Consider the following 24,118-nt stretch of genomic DNA (forward strand, 5'->3'; position numbering starts at 1 on the left):
ATTTGACGTGTTTCTCCTAAGTTTATGGTGATTTTTCTTCCTTCATTTTTTTTCTCAGGGCAATCAGATCCATTATCACTATGTTCTCTGAGGGAAAAGCGAGGAGAAGAATGTTGTAGGAGATTTGGTAATGGAGGACATAAGAAGGCATCTCCTTAGCAAGAAAACTCGAAGTGAAGAAGACAACTACAATCCCCGACATCCCATGAGAATGACTGGTTTAGGGAGGACCTGAAATGTTTGGATGCATTGATATAATTATCAATGGAAGATAATGGAGTTGAAATTGCATGGACAAGTCACGAATTCCAAATTATAGTGTAAGCTGAAAGAGAGGCCAAATCAATATTAGTATAGTCATTTGATTCTTATATACCAATTCAAATATCTATCCAAAGATCCCATGATATCAACAAAATATTTAATTCCAAATTAGTAGTTGTATACTAATTTAGCTCCCAAATTAATTATGAAGCTTACTATTTATTATTCCATTTCTACTATTGATAATCTTTTTAAAAAATAATAAAATATTATTTTACTATTCATAGTCTTGATATTATCAATTTTATTTATTTTTTTCTTGTAATCCCTTATTTCATCTTAATATTGCTCCTGCCGACATTATCATCGTTGACTTTGCTTGCTATGATCGTCGCCTCGTTCTCCCTATTGATGCTCCCCTATGATTCGTATTATTGTTGTCGATCTTATTCATTGTAGACGTCATTATCATTGACCCCCTTATGTCAACCCTCACCTCCATGATGCCTCTATCATGATCTAACTAAAAGGTAATCTTAATTATCCTCCGCAACAAAAGGTCGGAGATGAACTAGTCCCTTCACCGTTAAGGGAGCACAAGTTTTCTTGGTCTAGTTTGGTCACCAATCTTTCCCTCCATCTTTCTGGATCTTATGCTCCCATGTTTCTAGTCACAAAATTCCTTTCTGCCTCCATCCTTTCATCTTGATTTATTCTAGAAATGTGTAATTTGATGCTTCATCTCTTATATTGATTAAATGTGGATGATTGGAATACGGATGAAAAATTATTTCTTTCTTTTACTTTTTCATATGTTCAGTCTTTTCTTGATATTGTTATTCATATCTTAGATGATTGCGTTAATTTGTTTCTTTTGTATTATTGTTCGAATATGAAACTTTACTCTTTTCCTTTCCTGACTATTTATTGAGGATGAGAAATAAAAAAGAAGAAGAAGAAAAAGAAAAGAAATAAGGAGGGAACAAAAGACTCGATAAAAGATTTTGTTAAAATTAAGTGACAAATTAAGGATATTTATATCCTAAAAAACCATGCCACTGGATTGACTCGATAAAAGGTTTGAGTTGATATCCTTGATGATTGCATTCATTTGTTTCTTTTGTATTATTATTCAAATATGCAACTTCATCCTTTTCCTTTTTAACTATTTCTTGAGAGGAGGAAAAAAAGAAATAAAGAGAAGGGAAATAAATGAAAAAAAATTATAGATAAGAAGTGAGAAGAGCTTATTAGAATTAAGTGATAAATTAAGAATATTTATGTCACTGAAAACTATGCGATCGGATTGACTCCATAAATTATATTATCAAAATGGATTTGAAAGGTAAATTATATTATCAAAATGGATTTGAAAGGTAAATTATATTATCAAAATGGATTTGAAAGGTAGAGAGTATACGACTTTAATAATCACAAGCGATTAGAGAAATATCTTTCCAAACAAAAAATATTTCTTGAATATTTTTTATTTTGATCTTGGTGCATATGGCAATTCGTTTTAATAAAATGGCTACCAAGTGTCAAACTCGGAAGGAAAGTGAAATTTCCTTATCTAAAAATCTCAAGCAAGGTTTCTTGTGGTCTGACAATTTCTTCAGTAAAGCATTTGAATGCATATGGTTTTATGAAATTATATTTTATATATTTTTATTATTTTAATTAATTAACGTAGCAAATTGACGAGAATATGAGTAGAACTTAAATCGGTCCTCATTATGTTGTCCTTGATAAGTCTAACCGTCCCTCCTCCTGTTTTCCCATCAATTTGACGAATCCAATTGAGAAACACACCAATAAGATATGACAAATGTATTATTTAATTCTAAAGACATTGAACCAGATATAATATAGAATAATCTTTGTATATGAACAAATATTAGAAGACCATAATACGCAACGAAATTAAATGAAATCACAATCAAATAGAACACCAAGACATACGTGGAAAGCCTTTTCAATGTGAAGAGTAAAAATCACGGGACAAACTAGAGATAGTCTACTATAATAATAATGAATATATAAATTTCAATCTCTTGCCAAAACCCTAGTAACAATCACAAGATAATAACTAGGATATAAGGATCACGTCACTGTACGTAGATTTGATCTAACATGAGATGAGAACACTGCTGAATGATTGAGAACAGTAACCCACTATGAGCTGTCAGCCCAACAAGTATTAGAGAAATGACGCTTGAGTGCAAACGAATTAGTGAAATGACTTCATGTACCTAACAAATTTTTATCTCATGCTACCTCATTAAATGCGAATTGACTCTCTTTTCTCATTCTTTGTGAACTAGTCTCTCACTAACTTAATTTTGTATTATAGTACAATTTGATATAAATTACAATGTATCTCGATAACTTTATATCATAGTATAATTTGATATAAGTTACGATATATCTCGCTTATGTTTCATGTGTTGAGACACGATGAGAGGCAAACGATATAAGAATAGTGAGGTTGTCAATACCGCATTAACATATAGCCTATATGATTATATTTATAGCCAAAGGAAATGGGTAAACGTTCTAAATATTTAATTATAATATCAAATATAATAATCCTAAACCTCATTATAAAGAGATCTCTTAGGTATGTCATTCGACACATGAATTTTTTTCAATACTTAGACATAACATTTGTCCGAAAATATTTAAGCATTAAAGGGATCCCATTATGTATGTCCTAAACATAATTTTTTTATAGGCTTACTTATCTAACACATTTGATATCAAATTTGTGACACTTCGAATTTTTTTCAATACTTATAACACTTGTATGAGAATATTTAGAGATTAAAGAGACCCGGGTTTTCTTATCAAACACATTTGATATTAAAGATCGAAGAGATCCAGATTTTCTTATCGAACTGATTCATCTTATCAAACACATTTCTTACTCGGACGTAAGTTGAGTTTGAATCCCTCCATTTGTTGAATAATTAAATTATGCTCAGATAGAAATATCGATGGAAAAATTGGTGCTCATGAGAATTTTTTCACAAATTCTGAAAAATATTAAAATCTTTCTTTTCATAATTTTGTCCGGTCCTCGAGAAGAAAATAAAACTCGTTCTTTTACAATGCATGTCTCAGGTATATATCCACAAAAGGAGTATTTTCCTGTGTTTTAAACACCAGATAGGGGACAGATTACAACCTTCCATTTCTTCTATTTAAAACGAAAACAACTAACATTTATAAACATTAATAAAAAATATCACAGTTTTCCACCATCTCATTGAAATCAAATGGACTTCTTCTCTTTGAAATAACCTTGGTGCAGACCATTTCCATTTGAAATATGAAGCTGTTCATAATTTAACTATATTCAAGAAATATCCCCACAAATTGAAATCAAACGGCAGGAACGGATCTTAATATAATATCACAGCTCACTGGTTAACAAAGTGAAGAATAACTGAAGGAAAGGATGCATTCATTTTGATTTCATACAAGCATAGTTAATGGCAAAACCAAGACAAAACATGATAATAGGAATAATATCAAAAGATCAAAATGGCCATATAGCACCTAAACTGGTAATAAAGTCTTAACACAAACCGGGAATACAAATTGCCAATTCTTGCAGTTCTGGTAGATTAAGGAAGTACCTGAGGTAAACAAAAACATGCATGATCCAAGAGAGGATGCCTGTTAGCATGTTCCAGTCTACCTCACAGTGATAATGTCGTCAATCTTCAAGATCATCCTCACACACTCAGTGGCTAGTGTAATTGCACTAGTGCTAACCAACAGTGGCTGCACGACATTCTCCTCCAATATGTTTGTGATCTGACCCTTCCTCACATTGATACCAGTGTTGATCTCACCCTGGGCATGTCGGTTCCTGAGTTCCGTAACAATAGCTATTGGGTTTAACCCTGCATTCTCTGCCAGAGTGTAGGGAATAACTTCAAGAGCTTCTGCAAACTCTTTTATACAGTAACTCTCCATTCCTTGAAGTTCCTTTGCCCAAGCACCAAGTTGTCTTGACATCTCAATTTCTGGTGCACCGCCACCAGCAATGAGAAATCTCTTGTTCACCAAACATCTGAGCATGCCATGAAGTATGTAAATTGGAGTCCATATAAATTCTTCATGGAATCAAATAATGTAGTGTAAAAAAAAAAATTTCTGCATCTGAAACAACGAAATACTGTGAGGCGTAACCAACATCATCGCCATTAAAGCAGATAATAACTTCTTACAATTGGTAATTGGCAAAGGTACAGAAAAAGAAAATGGACAGATCAAAGAGAAGGTATATAAAAAACACATGGAGAAGCCACTGACAACATGACTAAAGATTAAACAAGAGGCTTTGCATGGGTATTTGTGTTGTGTATATAAATTGTGTCTGTGTGCATAACACTTAAAACTATCAAACATTCTAATATATATATATATATATGCCTCTTGAAAGCTTGTCTTTGCAAGTACTATAAACTTTAGTTAGATAATTCTCCTAGCCATACTCCTGAAACAAGATAAATTGCTGTGAGATTAGAGAAAATTGTGTATAACACTTAAAATAGCAAACATTCTGTATATATATGCCCTCCAAAGTTTGTATTTGCATGTAATACAAACTTTAGATAGATTATTTTCCTAGCCATAATTTCTAAATCAAGATACCATGCTAGAAGAAAAAAGAAAGTTTATAGTTGCATGTAATACAAACTCTAGACGAGATAATTTTCCTAGCTACAATTTCTAAAACAAGATAAAATTCTAGAAGTTAAAAAGATTATGGATTTGTGCAATTTAGTTATAAATAAAGCATCTTTCCTATTTAGCCTCTCGATTAACAGAACAGAACAATAATGGCAGTAATTGATTCACCTGCACAAATCAAGAAACAAAACTCCTTTCCACAGTAACAGGATAAAACAATCTCAAATCCTAACTCAACCAAAAATGTAAATGGCATAGAACATACTCTACATTATATCAACCTTCTTACATAACTCAACAAAAAATGTAAATGACATAGAACATACTCTAAATTATATCAACCTTCTCACATATCTAATCAAATCATCGAGAGATCACCCATCTCCTGATTCTACCACAAGCCCTCACAATCCCAGACAAACTTTATGCATTCCCTGTTGCAAAATTTTATATCTTCAAACAAATGGTAAGATTAATTCAATCAACTCCCATTAATCCTTCAGCATATTTCACTGGCCTCTGCTACCTAGCAATATCAATGATAGCAACTACAACAGCTCAAGAATAGGCCTGACAGGAAAACATCACAAGATCCAATCCCTCTCCAATCACCCCAGTTCTATCTCCTTCCCCAACTAAGACACCTCATCAGACAACCATACATGAAAAACAATCCAAAAGCCCTAAGTGTACCTTTTGGCCAAAGCTATGATATTAACGATAACCACAACAAATTTTAGAGGGAAAAGAACAGATTATTAAACCAATTCATAATTGATTTCAGTACGGAGATGTCAAAACAACAAAGGATTGAATCGACCTGACAACACAGAGAGCATCATGGAGGCTGCGCTCCGCCTCATCAAGAACAAGTTGATTCGATCCTCGGACAAGTACAGTTGTCGTCCTGCCCATGTCCTTTATCCCTGTGATCTTCACGATCTTCCCATCCCCAACTGAGACCTCCTCCACACAATTTGCGAAGCCAAGCTTCTCCTCTCGGAAGTGCTCGATATTGGCAATTGGCAGGCAGTTCAATGTCTTCGTCACAAACTCAATCTCATCCCTTTCTACATCCTTAATCACTAGGATCTTCGCCTTGGCCAAGTAGTGCAGCGAGAGATCAGTCACAGCATCCCTCAGAATGCTTTTTTGGATGAGGAGCACATTACAGCCTGTGGCCTTGATCTTCTTAACCATCCCTAGAATATAATTTCGCTCCTCGCGAAGGATCCGATCCATCTGTGTGTAGTCGGAGACCACAATGCTTTGCTCAATGTCAGTCTTTGGTGGCGAGATCTGGAACTGGATGACTGCAATCTTGGCATTCTCAACCCGAGTAGGGCCGCCGGCTGAATGGCTAACCTTCTTATCAAAGACGAGGCCTTTCACCAGCTCGGTGTCATCCACGGTACCACCGAGCTTCTTCACGATCTTGACATCACGGAGATCAACGAGGTCCGGATGGGCAGGGTCGACGACGGAGAGGACGGCGTCGACGGCCAAGGGGGCGAGAAGGGAAGAGTACTGGCTGACGACCTTGCTGTTGAGGGAGGTGGCGGCGGACTTGATAAGGGCGTCGCGATCGGAGAGCTCAAGCGGGATGGCCATGCCGTGGAGGATGTCTACGGTGCGGAGGGCGAGGCGGTGGAGGGCGTCGGAGACAGCGGTAGGGTGGACACCGGCGGAGAGAAGGGAGAGGGAGCAGCGGAGGAGGGAGCCGGCGAGAACGACGACAGTGGTAGTGCCATCACCAGCGGCGGCGTCCTGGGAGCGGGAGAGGTCGACGAGCATCTTAGCGGCAGGCTGGAGGACCTCCATCTTGTTGAGGATGGTGGCACCGTCGTTGGTGATAATGACCTCGCCGTTGGCGGAGGCGATCATCTTGTCCATTCCCTTGGGGCCCAGGCTCGTGCGCACCGCGTCGGCGACAGCGCGGGCAGCGAGGATGTTAGCCTGCCGTACATCGTCACGCCTCTTCGTGTCGACATAGCTCTCCGTCTTCGAGGAGGAGCCCCGCGGGGCGGCGGCGGCGGCGGCAACGGCGGCCATGAGTTGAGCGACCGTGGAAGCGGAGCAGGAGCGAGAAGGAGAGGCCTGTCAAAACCCAAACCCTAGACACCGACTAAAACAAGAAAAAGAATAATGAGCTTTTAAGAATAAGTCGAGAAGAGCAGGAGCGCGTGGGAGTCTGGAAAGCTCCCGTGAGAGAGGTTTGGGTCATTGGAGCGACACAAAAGAACCAGCCCATGGGCCTCAAATGAGCCACCGCTGTCACACCCAGGCTTTGTTGTATCCAATATTGCAGTGTGGTCTGTCACACAGATCACCACAAAGAGACAATCAAACGGTTGCGGAAATAAAGCAGGAAGCACTTGGATCATCGATCCACGCCCGTCGGATGAATTCTCCACACCCGTCCGATCTCCTCACGTCCCCATTCTCACGGGCTCCCTTTTCCCTATCGTGCTCAAAACATTGAACACCATCTCCCGTGCCTGTTCTCTCGGCACGTCAGATGATGGCCCCGCTCTCAACAAGATGATAATATCACCTGCACAACACGAGCGACCAAACAGCAATCGTTTCATCTCTATTGGTAACGAATCGTTTCATCTCCAGGATCGATGTATCAACCACAAGGTTAACCATCATTCCCTGTTCAGTGACGAGGTCGAGACACAGGATCCCGACTTGCAAATGATCCCACCACTGAACAAAAACCCTAACTCCTCGTATCTCCCACGCCTCACTCACTGTTCCATGCGCTCTCTCTATCTCTCTCTCCTCTGGGCTCTCCTCCTCTCGTTTCTTGAAAGAACGATACGAAAGAGAGCACGTTTTGGAGTAATTTTATCCCTTGAAGTGGGTATATAAGGTCGGCGGCGGGTTCATGAGAGGCAGCGAGCTATCATGCTCTCCGCCGTCGTCCTCCGGGGCTGCCGCCGCCTCACTATGCCTGTAGCACGCTCTCCCCACCTCCGCTCCGTCTATCCTAGAAGCACTTGTCCTAATCCCAGAGGTAGCTTGAATTTTCTTAATCCTCGCCTCCTGCCGATGAAGACTGGCGGCGGCGCCGGTGTGTACGTCCCGCCGATCCCGCGGCTCCGGTCCATGATCGCCTCAGCGAACGGCACCCTAACCACAGCCCGGTCGGTGGACTATGACTGGCGGGATGGAGGCGGACAGGGGATCGCGGTCAGCCCGCCGCCGCCTGCGACGACTTCTTCTGGAGGCGATGGGTATCCATCTTACTTCCACCAGCAAAGCTCGCATTATGCGAGGTACGCTTATGATGATTACTCCGATGATGAGTCTGATCGGGACGTGGAGGCGCTGCCGGGGTCTAACAAGGTTTGTGGCATTTCTTGTTGGTCTTGTTTCTTGATGCGCTTTATTTGCCGGTATTTTTATTCAATTCAATGTTCTACTTTCATATAATGATCTTATTTGGGAAATTGATATGTTACTAAATGGGAATTGGATCACTCAGTTCTCATTGTTTGAATTGGTCATCACTGGCAACTCAAATTAGGGTGTACACGGTAGTTGGTGCCTTAATTCTGGCTATGAGTCTGTAAGCGTAGGCTCATGTACCTTCTCTTATTGGCTTAGAGCTTAGGAAAGTCATGGAAGCTGCACGAACGTTCTTGGTTGTTATTTTAGCTGTAAATGGTTCCCTGCAGTGAGTTCAATTCTACAAAAAAGTGCAATTTTTTGGCTACCTGAGTATAGGTGCGATATTCTTTTAGTGTGGTAACGGTTCCAAGCAGACACCTGTACCGTACATCAAAGATACCGAAACATGTATTAAAAAACAATAAGAGACTTATAAGGTACCAGTAGATTATATAATTTATGAACTTATACAACAAACATAAGGAATTAACAGTGGAAATATTTCAACTCCATCACGATCATGTAATCTCAATTCTTTTATTATTATATTATATTTTGTGTGTGGATTTGCTGACCTGTTTGACATGGTTTGTTACTATTTCTTTTCATTTCCCTTTGTAAGAGAATTGAAGATGGGACACTGTTGTAGTTCATATGTCTGGTCACAAACCAAAATACCATCATACAATTTAGGGATTCACACTCTTTTTTCAAACATTATTATTTGCTTTCCATCTCTTTGGTTAATCTCATCTCTACCTCACATGTTTTCTTTCCTTTAATCTTGTATATGTACTTTTGACATGTGCACAATTGACACATCCCATAGGTTATTAATAATCCACACACTTATGAAAGGTTGAGCTGGATATACTTGTACTATTGTGGTGCCCATTAGATTATCCTGCCTGAACATAAATTAGTCGAAGTATGGCACAATGAGGCTTGCATGTATGCTTATTTCTTCATCTGCACATGATCAATTGAGCATTTGCCTATTGTATGTTTTATTAGTCTTATTATCCAGTTTATACTATAAGCTGTAATATATTCTAGCTTTTTTTTTCTCTTATGAATTCTGCTTTCTGGAATGGTTAGGGCGCATCAAGTTTGGATAATGTTGATGAATGGAAGTGGAAACTAAGCATGCTTCTTCGAAGTGAAACTGAGCAAGAAATAGTATCAAGGGAGAGAAAGGACAGGCGTGATTATGAGCATCTTGCTGCATTGGCTGAGAGAATGGGATTGTGTAGGTATGTTTTTGGAATCCCTATCACTCAACTGCTGCAACCTTGCATCTTTTTAAATTACTTTTTAACATACTACACTACCTCACGACATACAATCTTACCCTTTTCAGTCGGCAATATGCGAAGGTCGTTGTCTTTAGTAAGGTGCCTTTGCCAAACTACAGACCAGATCTTGATGATAGAAGGCCCCAAAGAGAGGTACTTCTAAATAACTCTTGATGACCCTTGCAGTAGTATAATCTTGTTGAAACATCCAGATATTTATGGTAGTTGAATCATTAATCTTGTCAAAGTTATATTTATATTGTTTTATATCATTTGGGTCCATTCTTTTTTCTTTCTTTTGTTAGTAGTTGCTTAATGTTCGGACGTTACCTAGCACTTGTGCCTGATAGGTCTCAATTCCTGTTGGTCTGCAAAGAGAAGTTGATGATATACTTGGGGAATATATTGCTCGAAAGCGAACAAATCGAGAAAGCTTTCCAAGTATTGGATTTTCAAGGTCAAGTAGCACTGACAGTTTTGCCACCGATGAAGGGTTTTTTGAACAACAAGATTTACAGACATCCACAAGTGTTGTAATGGAGAAAATTCTCAGACGAAGGAGCTTGCAGCTACGTAATCAACAACAGACTTGGCAGGTCAAAATTTTTTTCGATTCTTCTAATTTCATAAGTAACTAACAAGGTAGCATTTTTTTCTACAATCTTATTATTTGTATCTTTTTCTGATCTTTGTAAAGACATGGTGGTGATATGTTTAAAGTATCTGTAAACTTCAGGTTTTTCATTCATTATGAATATATGATGACTACAATTGATTTGTAATGATTCACCATCATGACATTTCCATAACTATATTGTTGATTATAGAGCTTGAACCAAAGTTTTGACTTTCTTGTGGTAGAATGGTTATATATTTTGCAACCAGCTGAATTGACATCAAACTTCTCAGGCAGTTCCAAATTCTTAGGATGGACTGGCTTAAAAATTCCAGGTCTAGTTTGAAAGATATACCTATCCCATAATGTGAACTCATATATGGCTTGGTGTTAACCCATGACGTGTGGATTAGTTGTTATCATTGGGCCAAAATGCTTAAGCTCAATTTGATGGTAATTAACAGCATGTCCTAAGACCAACTAAATTGTCCTCCCATATCCGATGCAGTAATTGCAGTTAGACATTAGTGAAGCCACATATTATTTTTCCAAAATGGGCCCAGTTAATTACATGTGTTGCACATTGTCTTTATATTTCCTTGATTGGAAGCTCCATATTTGTTGCTTGCTAAGTATAAGGTTGATGTCAGCATGACTCATGATAGGTAATGTTTGAGATAATAGCAATATAGAACTGACAAAAGCTTGGGATGAAAGAAAGAAGCTCCAGAACTCTTGCTTTTTTTTTTTGGGTGCCCATTGCTAAGGAGGTGAGATTTAGAGAATAGTTGTACCGAGATTGTTTTTTTACGTTCCATGGCACCAAGCTCCTATTGTAACTCTCTTATAGTCTCCCAAATATAGTAAAACTTATGTTGCACTGTTCTTTAATGGGCGTAGACCTTGTTCCTGAGCCAAACCATGTAAGATTGTGCCTTCATTGTAGCTGATATTCTTAGTATGTATTGCTCGTGTTTGGCCAACGTTTGGATGTTCAATGTTTGTGTTCTGATTACATCAACTAAATATTTGTGGAGTTAATTGGTCTTAACCTTCACGCATCCTTGCTCAACATCTCCTTTCCCCTGCATATGGCCTCTGCCTGCAGGATGGCCAAGAATGTTAAAAGACAGACTATAACTAGAAGTGAAAATTGACTTGTTGCTTCTCCTGTGACAATCAGACGTTCATATTGCTATTTCCGTATGTAAAATCTTTATGCTGCTCTAGATCTCAAGCTAGTTGCAGATTTTGACAGTTCCACATTCTTGTGTAGGATTCTCCAGAAGGTCAGAATATGCTTGAGTTTCGTAGAAGTCTTCCTGCTTTCAAGGAAAGGGAAGCTCTGTTAGCAGCCATATCTCAAAACCAGGTCTTTCGGAACTATATGGTCTCCTTTATTTTTCCTGTTTCATCTGCCACTGATCTTATATGTATTTTTTTTTCCTTGAACTTGAGATGTAAGTATTACTGTACACCATTTTTTAATTATCGTTGTTTTGTATCTTCCACGTAATTAGACTTGACTGTAATTATAAAAAATGTATTTTGAGTTTATCGAGCAATGGTTTGAATCAAAGTTGAATGGCATTATTGACACATGATATTAAGATTGTTCACATTGATTGTACCTTTTTTCTGAAGCACAAAAAACTGTTATTTAATCATACAAGATAAAACGAGTCAAAGTTGAATGGCATTATTGACACATGCTATTAAGATTGTTCACATTGATTGTACCTTGTTCCTGAAGCACAAAAAACTTTGTTACTTAATCATACAAGATAAAACGTACAGATCTGGGATCTATGCCATCCCCAAAAAAGGGAACTTTATGTTGCACATATTTAGAGATTTACGTCGAGAAGAAATATTAGAAACAATAGCTTGGAGGGACCAACGAATAGTAGAGATTCCTCCGACAAAATTGCAAACATTTACTGCATCCACCTTTAGCAAAATATTGCAGAGTTTAAGCTCTTCAATCTTTCTAATCCCCATGAGTAAGGCTAAGTACTCAACCATAACAGCAGATTCAACTTGACATGTCCCGCCACCCACCTCAGAATGGAGTTGTCCCTAAACTTGATAAAACCCATCCCCGTCCACCTTCCCTGTGAAACAAAAGGAGCCGACAGTTTCTAATGTAAAGTCAAAATTAGACTGCTTGGCTAAAACTTCCCCAACAGCTTTCTGCATTCTCCCCTCAGGCATGTTCCATCTAATGTAGTCACTAGCATAGGACAAAACTCTGTGCAGCAAAGAGGTTGGTTTAACCTGGTGGTTGCTATATTTGGCCCCACTGTGCTAACCCAAAGAAATCAAAGCCCAGAAGCGATAATGGAAAGAAGCCACTCAAAAGTACTAAGCTTCAAGGATCCAGTCCCCACTCAACCAGGAGTCCATTTAGCACATTGATTGTATTATTAACTCTTTGTTAAGATCCTTGTTTTTTTGTCTTATTTTGGATGCTTATGCTATAGCTCAATAGCTTGCTTGAGGATAGCTTCTAGCTTATCCATTATCCACAGGACGCCATGTTGCATTTCTTTTTTTACTTCTACTTTTATCCAAAATTGTGATTTTTTTTTCATTCATACAACCAAACATGTTGTCATCTGAATTTTGTGCATCCCTTGACAAACTATCTAAATTTATGGATTATGAGTGCTTTATACCAAGGATCGTCAATTTGGGTATCAGACCCGTTTCGATGATCTGGTCTGACTGGTGCATACCAATCAATACCGATGTACCATGTGTCATAGTGTTTCAGAGAGAAAAAAAAAGGAGAAGAGCAAGGGGTGGTGGAGGAAAACGAAGAAGAGGAAGGAAGAAGAAGGAAGAAGTGAAAGCAGTGGAGGAGGTGAGGGAGGATGAAAGAAGAAAAAAGAGGAAGCGATGGAGAAGAGGTGGGAGTGTACTGGGGAGATACATGTTGGCGAGCGGCAGCAATGACGATGTCGAATGGCAGTGGCAGTGGCAGTGGTTCATGAGAAGAGGGCAGCGGCGAGAAGAGGGCTTGCATTCGGGAGCCCTAATTGCAATTTTAGGTTTTTTAATAAATACTAAGTAGGACCAAACCCTTTAGGTTTTTTTTTTCTTTTTTTTTCCCTCAGTTGTGTCCATGCCCAGATCGGTATGTACTGTCCATTTCATACCATTTCAGGCAGTATCACAATCATTGCTTTATACCACATTTGGACCTAAAGATGTTCAATCTTAGACTCAGGTACATCAAAGTATTTAGTAAATTTCTTGTTAATGTACAAGTTTCTGTCCTCATACATAGTGAGTTATAAAGGACTAATCTGATGAACTATATACAGAAACAAAATACAGTAATGAATTTTAGTCATTTGTGATGGTAGTTTTTTTGGGTTCCTATTAACATAAATCATTGTGCCAATTGTTTCAGGTCAGCACATGCTGGTGTGCTGATCATCAAGTCATGCTGGCACATGGTCAGTCAGACTAACATGGTACATACTACATACTTCATACTACATAGTACATAGTACACACTACACACCATACTTGGAAGGTATTTTCCTGCCCTCAGACTAATTTTTGTGTTTGTGGGCTGGCACAACTTGGTACATAGTCAATACCATACTAGGAAAGTATATTCCTATCATCAGGCCTCAAAACTACAATCCTTGCTACTTTATAAGATGATTACTATTAACTTTCAGTGTGATTTTCTTTCCTTCCATCTAGGTCCCAAAGGTTTTTAAAGCTGGGACGGCAGTTCCTAACTTCTGGCCAGCTTGTATAGTTCCATATCCAGTATGGTATTGACAGTAGGTGTCATGCTGTATTGGCATGTCATTGGCACAAGCATATGTCCCTATACATGTTATGCTTTTCCAGACAAAACACAGGGCCATGCCATGATAAGAACAATTGAAGCTTTAAATTTTTCTTGTTTTCACTTTAGTGCTAATACTTTTGGAGCATCTTTTTGGAATTTGGAGATTCTGTAGGGATTGGATCAAGTATTTAAGAGGTGAATTGAAATCCGACTCCTTATTGCTTGTTATGTGAAGATGCAATTTTTTTACAGTTTATCTACTTCCTCTCCAATTCAAGGCAGTATTGATGTTCATACTCCATCTTGAATTGCACTCCTAGCTGCTTACTGACCCAATGTGTTATTTGATGCAACTATTGAGAACTATATGAACTTGACATTGTAAACTTATTAGTTCATAAGAGAGCCTCTATATAAATTGTAGCCACCCCTCACTCCTTGGTTAGGCCAAATTGCATTACTCATCTGTCCTAAACTTTTGTCATACTTGAAAAGTCATTTTTAAAAGTTTCATTCATCTATGTAAAATTTGGCACGAAATGATGTCAGCACTAGAATTGTCTATAAGTGGTGTTCTGAGTGGAATTTTTCTTCTGAGTGTTCCTTGTTGTGTCTTCTTGTCATCAATGTTGGGTGCCTATGAAGTACTTCAGCACTGAATGCGACCATTATTTTTCTGAAGCAACAATTGTAGCTGTCATCTTGTAAGTCCTGGTGTCTATAACAGCTGCATAAACAACAGAGAGAAAATAGAGGGCGATGAGGAAGCACATGAGAATGGGGTGAGAGAGCAAATTTGACAAGAGTATATAAGTGAAAATGTTTGTTGATTTCTTCTTGATGTTGTACACCTCTGCCACTTTGGATGTGTTTCTTTGGGATTTTGCACCAGGCATTCCCATGATCCCGTCAGCATCTCTTCTTATAAAAAGGAAAATGCATAGCTCTCTCTCTCTCTCACTAAGATGCAGGTTTGTTGTTTTTCTGGGTTACAAGGGGTCTGAACATTTGCAATCAACCCTACCTATTGCTCTTTTCTTATTTGGCCTTCATGGGACATCACCAATCTATCATAACTTAATGATTGAAAAGCCATTCATGTCTTATGCTAATAATTAGGTAGTCATGCTCAACATAGGCCGGTGGTTTACTCGCTGCATAGAGAATCATTCGTTCTTGTCCATATTTGCTTTGTCATTTATAATACAGTGTACTCTTGTAGCTTCCCTTTCAGTTAGCTTTTCCTACATGTAACGGTATGTGTGTCTGGAATTTTTGGGAGAAATAAAACTAGTTGAGGCTGCTAAAATGTATGTCACAGTTACCTTTGTTTTGTTTCCTTGTCTTTCTAATAGTACCTCCAACTGCTTTTCAATATATCACTGGAGTTTGTTCATGCCGGAGTTTTTTCTGATAAAAAATCTAAGTGCCTATCTTTTTTTTGCCTATTCCTCCCATATTTCTGCTAATATTTGTTTGGTAATTGGTAAATTTATGGTCCGTACTGCAGGTGGTGGTTGTTTCAGGTGAAACAGGATGTGGTAAGACAACACAACTACCTCAATACATTTTAGAATCTGAGATAGATGCTGCACGTGGAGCAACCTGTAGTATTATATGTACTCAGCCAAGGAGAATATCTGCGATGGCTGTTTCTGAAAGGGTCGCTGCTGAAAGGGGGGAGAAATTGGGTGAATCTGTGAGTGCTGATATCATGAAGGCCAAAAAGCTACAGATATTCTCTATGTTAATTAGATTTGATTATATGAATGAATTAGTAATTTGAATTTGCTTTTGTAGGTTGGATATAAGGTTCGTCTAGAAGGTATGAAAGGAAGGGAGACTCGCCTACTTTTTTGTACAACAGGAATTTTGTTAAGGAGATTGCTAGTTGACAGAAACTTGAAAGGTGTTACCCATGTTATTGTTGATGAAATTCATGAACGCGGCATGAATGAAGGTGATATTACATTGGTAAAGAACCTTCATGAATGAAGGCAGATTTTCAGGGCAAAGTAGCATATGTCCTATAGAAACTAACCCATCACTTAATTGTCACCAGATTTTCTTCTGATTGTCCTTAAAGACCTTCTTCCCCGTCGTCCGGAACTTAGATTAATTTTGATGAGTGCAACTTTAAATGCTGAATTGTTCTCTTCGTACTTCGGTGGGGCTCCAATGATACACATCCCTGTAAGTTGTTAGAAAATTGTTAAAATATCTCATATTGTTCTTTACTAATCTGACCTGCGATGTTCATTTGGTGGTTTTGCAATGGAATTTTAAGTTATTTTACTTTATAATACCATATTGCACCTTTTCTTTAGAAGAAAAGTAAAGCACTGGGATCTACCGTTTACCATCTGCTCCTCTTTTTTCTGTCCATTGAATTATTCCCATCTCTCTATCATTGCTCTCATATTACACTCTTCCTGTTTATTAGTACCCTTTTTCCCACCCACCTCCCTCTAGTCTCTTCCCCTCTGTTTGCTCCATCTTTGGTCCTCGTATTGCAATCTTCTCTTTATCTTTTTGTGGTCATCTTCTTTTGGCAGTTTGTTATGTTTGTGTATTTTTTTGAACCAGCAACTGCTTGGTGGTTTTTTTTTTTTGGGGGTGATAGGACATAGGGCACAGAGGACATATAAGATAGAAGGGCGTGAAGTTTGGATTCCTGATACTCTTGATGCATATGCATTTTTGTTTTCAGCATTTGTGACGCATGCTTGGATTTGCCTTTTACTAATTCTTGCATTTACTTTTTTACTTTTTAATGCTTCATTTTGTCCTGGCAATGCAAAATGTCTTGGTATCTCTTGGATTGCATAATCTGTAGGCCTTCTGATTCAATTTACAGGGTTTTACGTATCCAGTTCACACACATTTTCTGGAGAATGTTCTGGAAATTACTGGACATAGGTTGACTCCATACAATCAAATTGATGATTATGGCCAAGAGAAGATGTGGAAAATGCAGAAACAAGCTATGAGAAGGAGGAAGAGTCAAATTGCTTCTGTTGTTGAAGTATGAAAAGTATTCTTACTCTCAAGTTAAAGCTTTGTTTAAAAAATTATTTCTAATGACCTTAGAACATATTCAGGATGCTCTAGAAGCTGCTGATTTTAGGGAGTATTGTTCACGAACTCGTGAATCACTATCTTGTTGGAACCCTGATTCAATTGGCTTTAACCTTATAGAAAGTATTCTGTGCCACATTTGTCGGAAAGAAAGGCCCGGTGCAGTTTTGGTGTTTATGACTGGGTGGGATGACATTAATTCTCTTAAAGATCAGCTGCAAGCTAATCCTCTTCTTGGAGATCCTACAAAAGTATTGCTTCTTCCATGTCATGGATCGATGGCGAGCTCGGAGCAGGTGAAAATTAATCCTGCTTCTCTTTATAGTCTTTCATATTCTGATTTCGTTTCTTCCTGTTGTATGTCTAGATTATTCATCCCATCGATATGTTCATTTTATCTATGCTTGTGAAGTTTGTTTCATTTCTGATGTTGAGCTGCTTTCTCCTATTCAAGATGTATATTAGTCTTCCCTACTGACTGTATTTGATATAACATGCTGTGTGTTTTCTTATCTTCTTCTGTTAACAGTAGACTTATTTCTGAGCCAGTATTTTTTTCTTCATATGCAGAGGTTAATATTTGATAAGCCCGAAAATGGTATAAGAAAGATAGTTCTTGCTACTAATATGGCTGAGACAAGTATTACAATTAATGATGTGGTTTTTGTTGTTGACTGCGGGAAGGCAAAGGAGACTTCATATGATGCTTTAAATAACACTCCTTGTTTGCTTCCAACATGGATCTCTAAGGCATCCACTCGACAAGTAAGAATTTATTGTTCATCTGCTTAAAATTTTTGAGTGGAAAATCAGAAGTAATGATTTTACTCAAACTTTTTGTATTTTATTCCTTTCAAATTTTCAAATTTAGTGTGTTCCTCTCCTTTATTCTTATTTGATTCGATGCACTTTCTGTAGTGAGATTAACTGTGATGTAAATCTTAGCTTCTCATTGTTCATTGTGCAGAGGAGAGGGAGAGCTGGTCGTGTGCAGCCTGGGGAGTGCTATCACCTTTACCCAAGATGCGTGTATGATGCATTTGCTGACTACCAATTACCTGAACTTTTAAGAACACCATTACAATCCCTTTGTTTGCAAATAAAAAGTCTACGCCTAGGAAGCATATCTGAGTTCTTATCCAGGGCTTTGCAATCACCGGAACCTCTGTCGGTATTATTCAATTCTAATTTTTCTACTTTTCATGTCAATCATAGCAGCTAGCGAATAACTGAATCTGTCACTTATTTGCTTCAATGTTTCATATTTTTTTTCCTTTTCTTAGAATAATGAAGGGGGTTGCCCTTCACCTAGAAAATTAACTGGTCCACTACTTGGGAACTGCCTCCACAAGGGTTCAAACCTAGGATCTCTTCAAGATGAAGGGTGTGAACCACCAGGTCCACCACTAGGCCAAGGCCTGGCTGGTGATTAATTTGTATTTATTACGCTTTTATGACCTGGTTTCACTATCTTTCCTCACTTTAGTTGTTCTGGTGCTCTGCAGAAGCACTTATCTGTTTCTTTCTTGTAGGTACAAAATGCCATTGAGTATCTAAAAGTAATTGGGGCACTGGATGACAAGGAAGAATTAACTGTTTTAGGTAGGAAGAGATCTGAGGGTTTATTTTGTGGTCTGTTGTATCGTTCGCCTTTCTTCTTCTTGAAAGAAACTTGTGTTGAATTCTCGTATATTCCTTTCACAGGACGCCACTTGTCAATGCTACCAGTGGAACCCAAATTGGGAAAGATGCTTATATATGGGGCTATATTCAACTGTCTTGATCCTATACTGACTGTTGTTGCTGGTCTAACCGTCCGAGATCCATTTTTGACTCCGTTTGACAAGAAAGATGTATGTGAACCACACATGTGCTTTTAATTGATTCTTTTACTTGACATAATCTGCTGATTATTTCTTCTCAATGTCGCCTCCTTATTGTTGATTTAGTATCTTTTTTATTGTTTTTTGTGTATACAAAGTGACCCAATAGCCCCTGTTTCTTTTGTCTTCTAGTATATCTTTATGAACTTGCTATTAAAAGAAGCAGATCTTTGTACCTCTGTTTGGATTTTTTTTTTTTTTACATTTTAGTAATGGTTGCCTTATAATGATGAAGCAATTACTTAATGTTAAGTATCTAGAAGTGTTTTTTTTTTTGCTGATCATTTTAAATGGTTATATTGATGTCTATAATTTGTTCTGGTAGTTGGCTATGTATCAGAATCAGTTCAGTTGAAGTCTAGGCATCTCAAATGAGGAGCATTGCTAAACAAGAGTCCTTGCTATCTATTCATTGGGTAGTTTAAAGATATTAGTTTGTAAGCATGTTAATTTGCTAAGTATGTAGTTCTTCCCAGATAAAGATGCTACTAGAATGGTATGAACTGTTTGATAGTTTAGACATGTTATCTTGGTCTTTTAATGTGATAGCTTGTCATATTACGGTATTACCCATACAGGTGGGTTGTTGAATTGAGATCCAGTTGCAGAAAAGGTCATTCCTGATCTGGTTGTCCATTTACACTAGGAGTCTAACAATGAGAAGTTTGTAATAGTTATATTTTATTATCTTATTGCTTAAAATCAGTTTCATTTATACTAATTGACTGTAAAATTCATCAATGCCTGGGCTTCTGTATTATACGTGGTATCATTTTGTGCATCCATTGCACTATATTGTATTAGTTTGTCTCCTGCAGGATAAACACTTGCCACTATCTGGGACCTTTTCTTAACTTGCTTTGGTGCAGAAATTAACTTGCTTTGGTGCAGGCTGCAGAATGTTTTGAGTGCTCAATTTCCATTGATTCTATTTCTTACGTTTAATAGCTTGTGTTTCTCAAATTGGTTATTCTTTACCATTCAGGGTTCTTGGAATTTAATTGAGCAACAATGTTTGAATTCTTTTTGCAGTTGGCAGAATCTGCCAAATCTCAGTTTTCTTGCCGTGATTATAGTGATCATCTAGCACTAGTTCGAGCTTTCGATGGATGGAAGGATTCAGAAAGAGAGCATTCTGGATATGAGTATTGCTGGAAGAACTTTCTTTCTGCTCAGACATTGAAGGCCATTGATTCTCTTCGGAAGCAATTTCTTTTTCTTCTGAAGGATACAGGTCTTGTTACCGACAGTTTTAGTACATGCAACAAGTGGAGTCAAGATGAAAACCTTACCAGGGCTGTGATATGTGCTGGATTGTATCCTGGAGTTTGTTCTGTTGTTGTAAGTTCAATCATTTTTTTCTATCTTTAATTTTTTATCTTAAGAACCATCCATTTTTTTTACAAAATAATGTTTACAATCCATGTTTTCAAATATTTTTTAATACGAATGTTGTGATGTCAGAACTATCTTGATGATTAACTTGAAACTTTGCAGAACAAGGAGAAATCAATTTCTTTGAAGACGATGGAGGATGGACAGGTCATGCTTTCCTCGGTGAGTTTTTTCCTATTTGGTCTACTTGACGATCAGAGTACGTGTTACCTGTCCTATAAATAGAAGTTCATGACACTACACAAATAGCTGCTCTATGCGATATAAGATATATTTTTGAGTATCATTTGTTCTTTTCAGAATTCAGTCAATGGCAAGGAGTCTAAGATTCTATATCCTTGGTTAGTTTTTAATGAAAAGGTTAAGGTGAATTCAGTATTCCTTCGTGACACAACTGCTGTGTCTGATTCTGTACTGCTGCTCTTTGGAGGGAACATCTGCCGAGGGGGGCTTGTAAGTTTCTTGAGTTCCACTAATGCTATTTATTTAAAGTATTTTGAGAAGTCTTTGCTATGAGTTGTCTTAATATAATCTTATATTTTGCAGGATGGTCACTTGAAAATGTTGGGTGGGTACCTGGAGTTCTTCATGAATCCTGATTTGCAATCGACTTATCTAAATCTTAAGAGAGAGCTTGAAGAACTTATTTACTTCAAAGTAAGTCTTAATACCAGCTTTTAATGTGCAGTTTGAAGATTTGGATAAGACAAAAGAAAACTAATATTTTGTCTTAATATATGAAACATTCACATGTTTCCTGACTAATTAGGATGATTGTCATTAGGTATGTTATCAAACAGCCACTTTCCCATGATTATTGATAGCCAATTGACTAAGCTTAAGAGGCTTCACCATAATTTAGCCTACTTTGCTCTATGAAAAAGCTGGTCTTGTCATGTGAAACATCCACATGTTTTATGACCAATGATGATGATCATAGGTATTTTATTAAACAACCACTTCCTAATGATCATTTGGAGCCAGTTTTAACTAATAGCTGAGCTTAAGAGGCTTTGCATAATTGCGTCCATTCTGTCGCATGAACTTGCATCTGCTTGTGTTCAATCCAGAGAATACAGAGAACAAAAGACTGAAGCCTTGTTTAAACAACGGTCTTTCTCTCTAATGCATTACATGCATCATGCATATATAATTCAATTCAGAAATTAGTCTCATTTTCTATATGGATTTCCATTTTATTCATCCCATTTTACTTCTGATCTTTGAAACAGCTTGTCAATCCTAGAATGGACATTCCGAGCAGTGAGGATCTCCTGTCGGCAACAAGGTTGCTGGTGGCAGAGGATCCATGCAGTGGCCGATTTGTCTTTGGCCGTCAGGAGCTAAAGCCCAAGAAGGAGAAGTCTTTGCTTGCAGGTAGCACAGGTGGTGGTGACAACTCCAAGAACCAATTGCAGACGTTGCTCACCAGAGCTGGGCACCAAAACCCGAAGTACAAGACGAAACAACTTAAGAACAACCAATTCAGAGCCATGGTCGAGTTCAACGGTATGCAGTTCCTTGGCCAGCCATGTAGTAACAAGAAGCTTGCAGAGAAGGATGCTGCAGCCGAGGCACTCGAGTGGCTTCAGGGTGGGACCTCATCCGGTTCTCGGGACCCAGATCCTATGTCCATGATGGTTAAAAAAAAGAGCAAGAAGCAGCATCACAGAAGAACTTAACAAGTGTGATATAAACGATCGTTTCTTTCTCCCTACAACGGAGAAGCTGTAGGCATCATAGGAAATCACACGCCATATTTTTATTTTCACAGGGCAATTCAAAGTCCGGAGTTGGCATTTTGTAGAACAACAGTTGGATGCTATTTTGGAGCAGGAAGATTAGGAAAGAAGCTTATTAACGTTAACCAGGCAGGTGTCTTTGTACGTCATAATCAACCTTCATGTGCCTCTGTTCTTTTTGCCTTCGACTCCTTCGCCTGTGTACATTTTAAACTCATGTATATGATGCTGCTGATCCGTGGGGCCGACATTTATTGTATGTCTACCAGCGTCAGCAGTCTATGTTGCTTTTTCTCCATTAATGAACGTAGTGACACGAAGGCAGCATTGGATCATCCATCTTCACCGTCAGAAGAGCGAGGGAGGCTATCCTTGGTGTCACGCCGGTGGCCTCTCAGTTCATCTCCGTCAGGCCATATTTTATGGTCTTACACATGGTGAGTGAGACAAAATGCCAAACACCACATGGGCATCTCGGTCCTCTGATCCTATTTTCTTGTCGAGGCACTGACCGCGGCACCGCATCTTGACCCGAATCTTTCAATGAAGGATAACATATTCAATTGTTTTCTTTAATTTCCTCAATCGATCGGCATCTGTCCTCGAACTCCTAAACCCAATCTCTAAAAAGTTGCGGTAGATTCCCTTTCGCCCGACCAGCAGCTGATTCCAATTATCATGGCTTTGCAGTGTTCACAGAGGGGGAAGACAAAAGACCAAGTCGTCGAGTTAGGGTCAACGGTCAACAACCCCGACAGCGGAGCATCGAAGGGCATGGCATGGCTTCTACTTCAAGAATCTACAGTGGCACCAAGCAAGACACAGCGACCTGGAAACAACAACTCATTTGGCTTAGAGAGCACATCACGCGCGTCCGTCGTCTCAAGGCTCCCACTCAACCACGACGGCCGAATTATTGTGCCGTAACTATCATGGTCGGGCCTCAGAGAGCCAGTGGGAGGTGTCAATGTGTCGGGCATTCGAAGTTAGGTACGTGAGCCCACGGCAGCCCCCATGCACTCTCAATTTGAGGAGTCGGAGATGTCCTTTTTGTCTTTGCGGTCCTGTGACTCCCCAGTTGTCCTGTAGCTGACGAGGGGATTGGGCTGGCAAATAACTGGCACGACCTGTAGGCTATTTTGTCGTCTCCTCCTCACCCTTCTTTGCTTACCATTCAAAGAGAGAGAGACGAGTTTAAATTTATCTCTTTTTGTCTGTTGACCCATTCGAGTTGATCAATGTATTGTTACATAATCAATAGATTTCAGGTTTGAATCTATGTGAACATATATACATCTATAATAAAAAAATTTAATTAAAAAAATTCATCTCTGACATTGTATTCATATATTCTTTCGAGGAGGGAGGGAACTAAATTAGATCGGATAAATGAATCGAAATAAAAAATAAAAAAAATTAATTATTTAAAATCAACTTATTATAAATCAAATTGTGTTTATTTTTAATAATCACATGAATTGATAGTTTCAATAAAACTAATCGTTAGAATTGAACTAGACCGGATGATGATCGGACCGAAAAGGAACAAAATAAAAATCTAGTCATTTGAAATCGACTTATTAGAAATGGAAATGAGCCGATTGACCTAGGTGATTTTTTATAGTCATATGGATCAATCATATCAATAAAACTAATGAATGGATCCAAAAAGAAAAAAAATCAAAAAATTAATCATTTGAAATTGACTTATTATAAATTGAAATGAGCCGATTTACTTGGTTGATTTTTAATAATCATATGAATCGATCATATTAACAAAAATATATTTTTTAATATTATATTTAATTTTAAATTACATTTATAGCATCACGCACTCGTGCAACTTCTACTATAATTTTCTTGTTAAGAAGTGGACGAGCTGTGTGCTTATTATTATTAGTCTTCTGATGAGATGCGTTTCTTTTGAT

At 38.2% G+C, this 24,118-nt stretch overlaps 2 protein-coding genes across 3 annotated transcripts; one reads left to right on the plus strand and one right to left on the minus strand.

Annotated features, from left to right (window-relative positions):
• Positions 1-3,702: 3,702 nt before the first annotated feature.
• On the minus strand, positions 3,703-7,110 carry LOC135607960 (T-complex protein 1 subunit delta). The gene is made up of 2 exons (XM_065100285.1): positions 5,789-7,110; positions 3,703-4,345 (listed from the first exon to the last, which is right to left on the minus strand). The coding sequence occupies exons 1-2, from the start codon at positions 7,018-7,020 to the stop codon at positions 3,964-3,966; spliced, it is 1,614 nt and encodes a 537-aa protein (XP_064956357.1). The 5' UTR covers positions 7,021-7,110; the 3' UTR covers positions 3,703-3,963.
• Positions 7,111-7,714: 604 nt separating this feature from the next.
• On the plus strand, positions 7,715-22,449 carry LOC103979246 (DExH-box ATP-dependent RNA helicase DExH3). 2 transcript variants are annotated; one of them, XM_009395322.3, is made up of 19 exons: positions 7,716-8,322; positions 9,466-9,620; positions 9,728-9,815; positions 10,013-10,258; positions 11,555-11,650; positions 15,603-15,791; positions 15,893-16,052; positions 16,155-16,285; positions 16,950-17,117; positions 17,194-17,466; positions 17,741-17,935; positions 18,138-18,341; positions 18,703-18,772; positions 18,875-19,023; positions 20,086-20,394; positions 20,551-20,610; positions 20,749-20,901; positions 20,995-21,105; positions 21,681-22,449. In XM_009395322.3, the coding sequence occupies exons 1-19, from the start codon at positions 7,882-7,884 to the stop codon at positions 22,128-22,130; spliced, it is 3,648 nt and encodes a 1,215-aa protein (XP_009393597.2). In that variant the 5' UTR covers positions 7,716-7,881; the 3' UTR covers positions 22,131-22,449. The 2 variants fall into 2 exon arrangements, 1 of the variants encoding a protein (XP_009393597.2); XR_010485315.1 differs by lacking the exon at positions 21,681-22,449 and having other exon boundaries at positions 7,715-8,322; positions 20,551-20,647.
• Positions 22,450-24,118: the final 1,669 nt, after the last annotated feature.

The sequence above is a fragment of the Musa acuminata genome, chromosome BXJ2-3 (genome assembly GCF_036884655.1).
Source record: "Musa acuminata AAA Group cultivar baxijiao chromosome BXJ2-3, Cavendish_Baxijiao_AAA, whole genome shotgun sequence".
In the NCBI taxonomy this organism is placed as follows: Eukaryota; Viridiplantae; Streptophyta; class Magnoliopsida; order Zingiberales; family Musaceae; genus Musa; species Musa acuminata.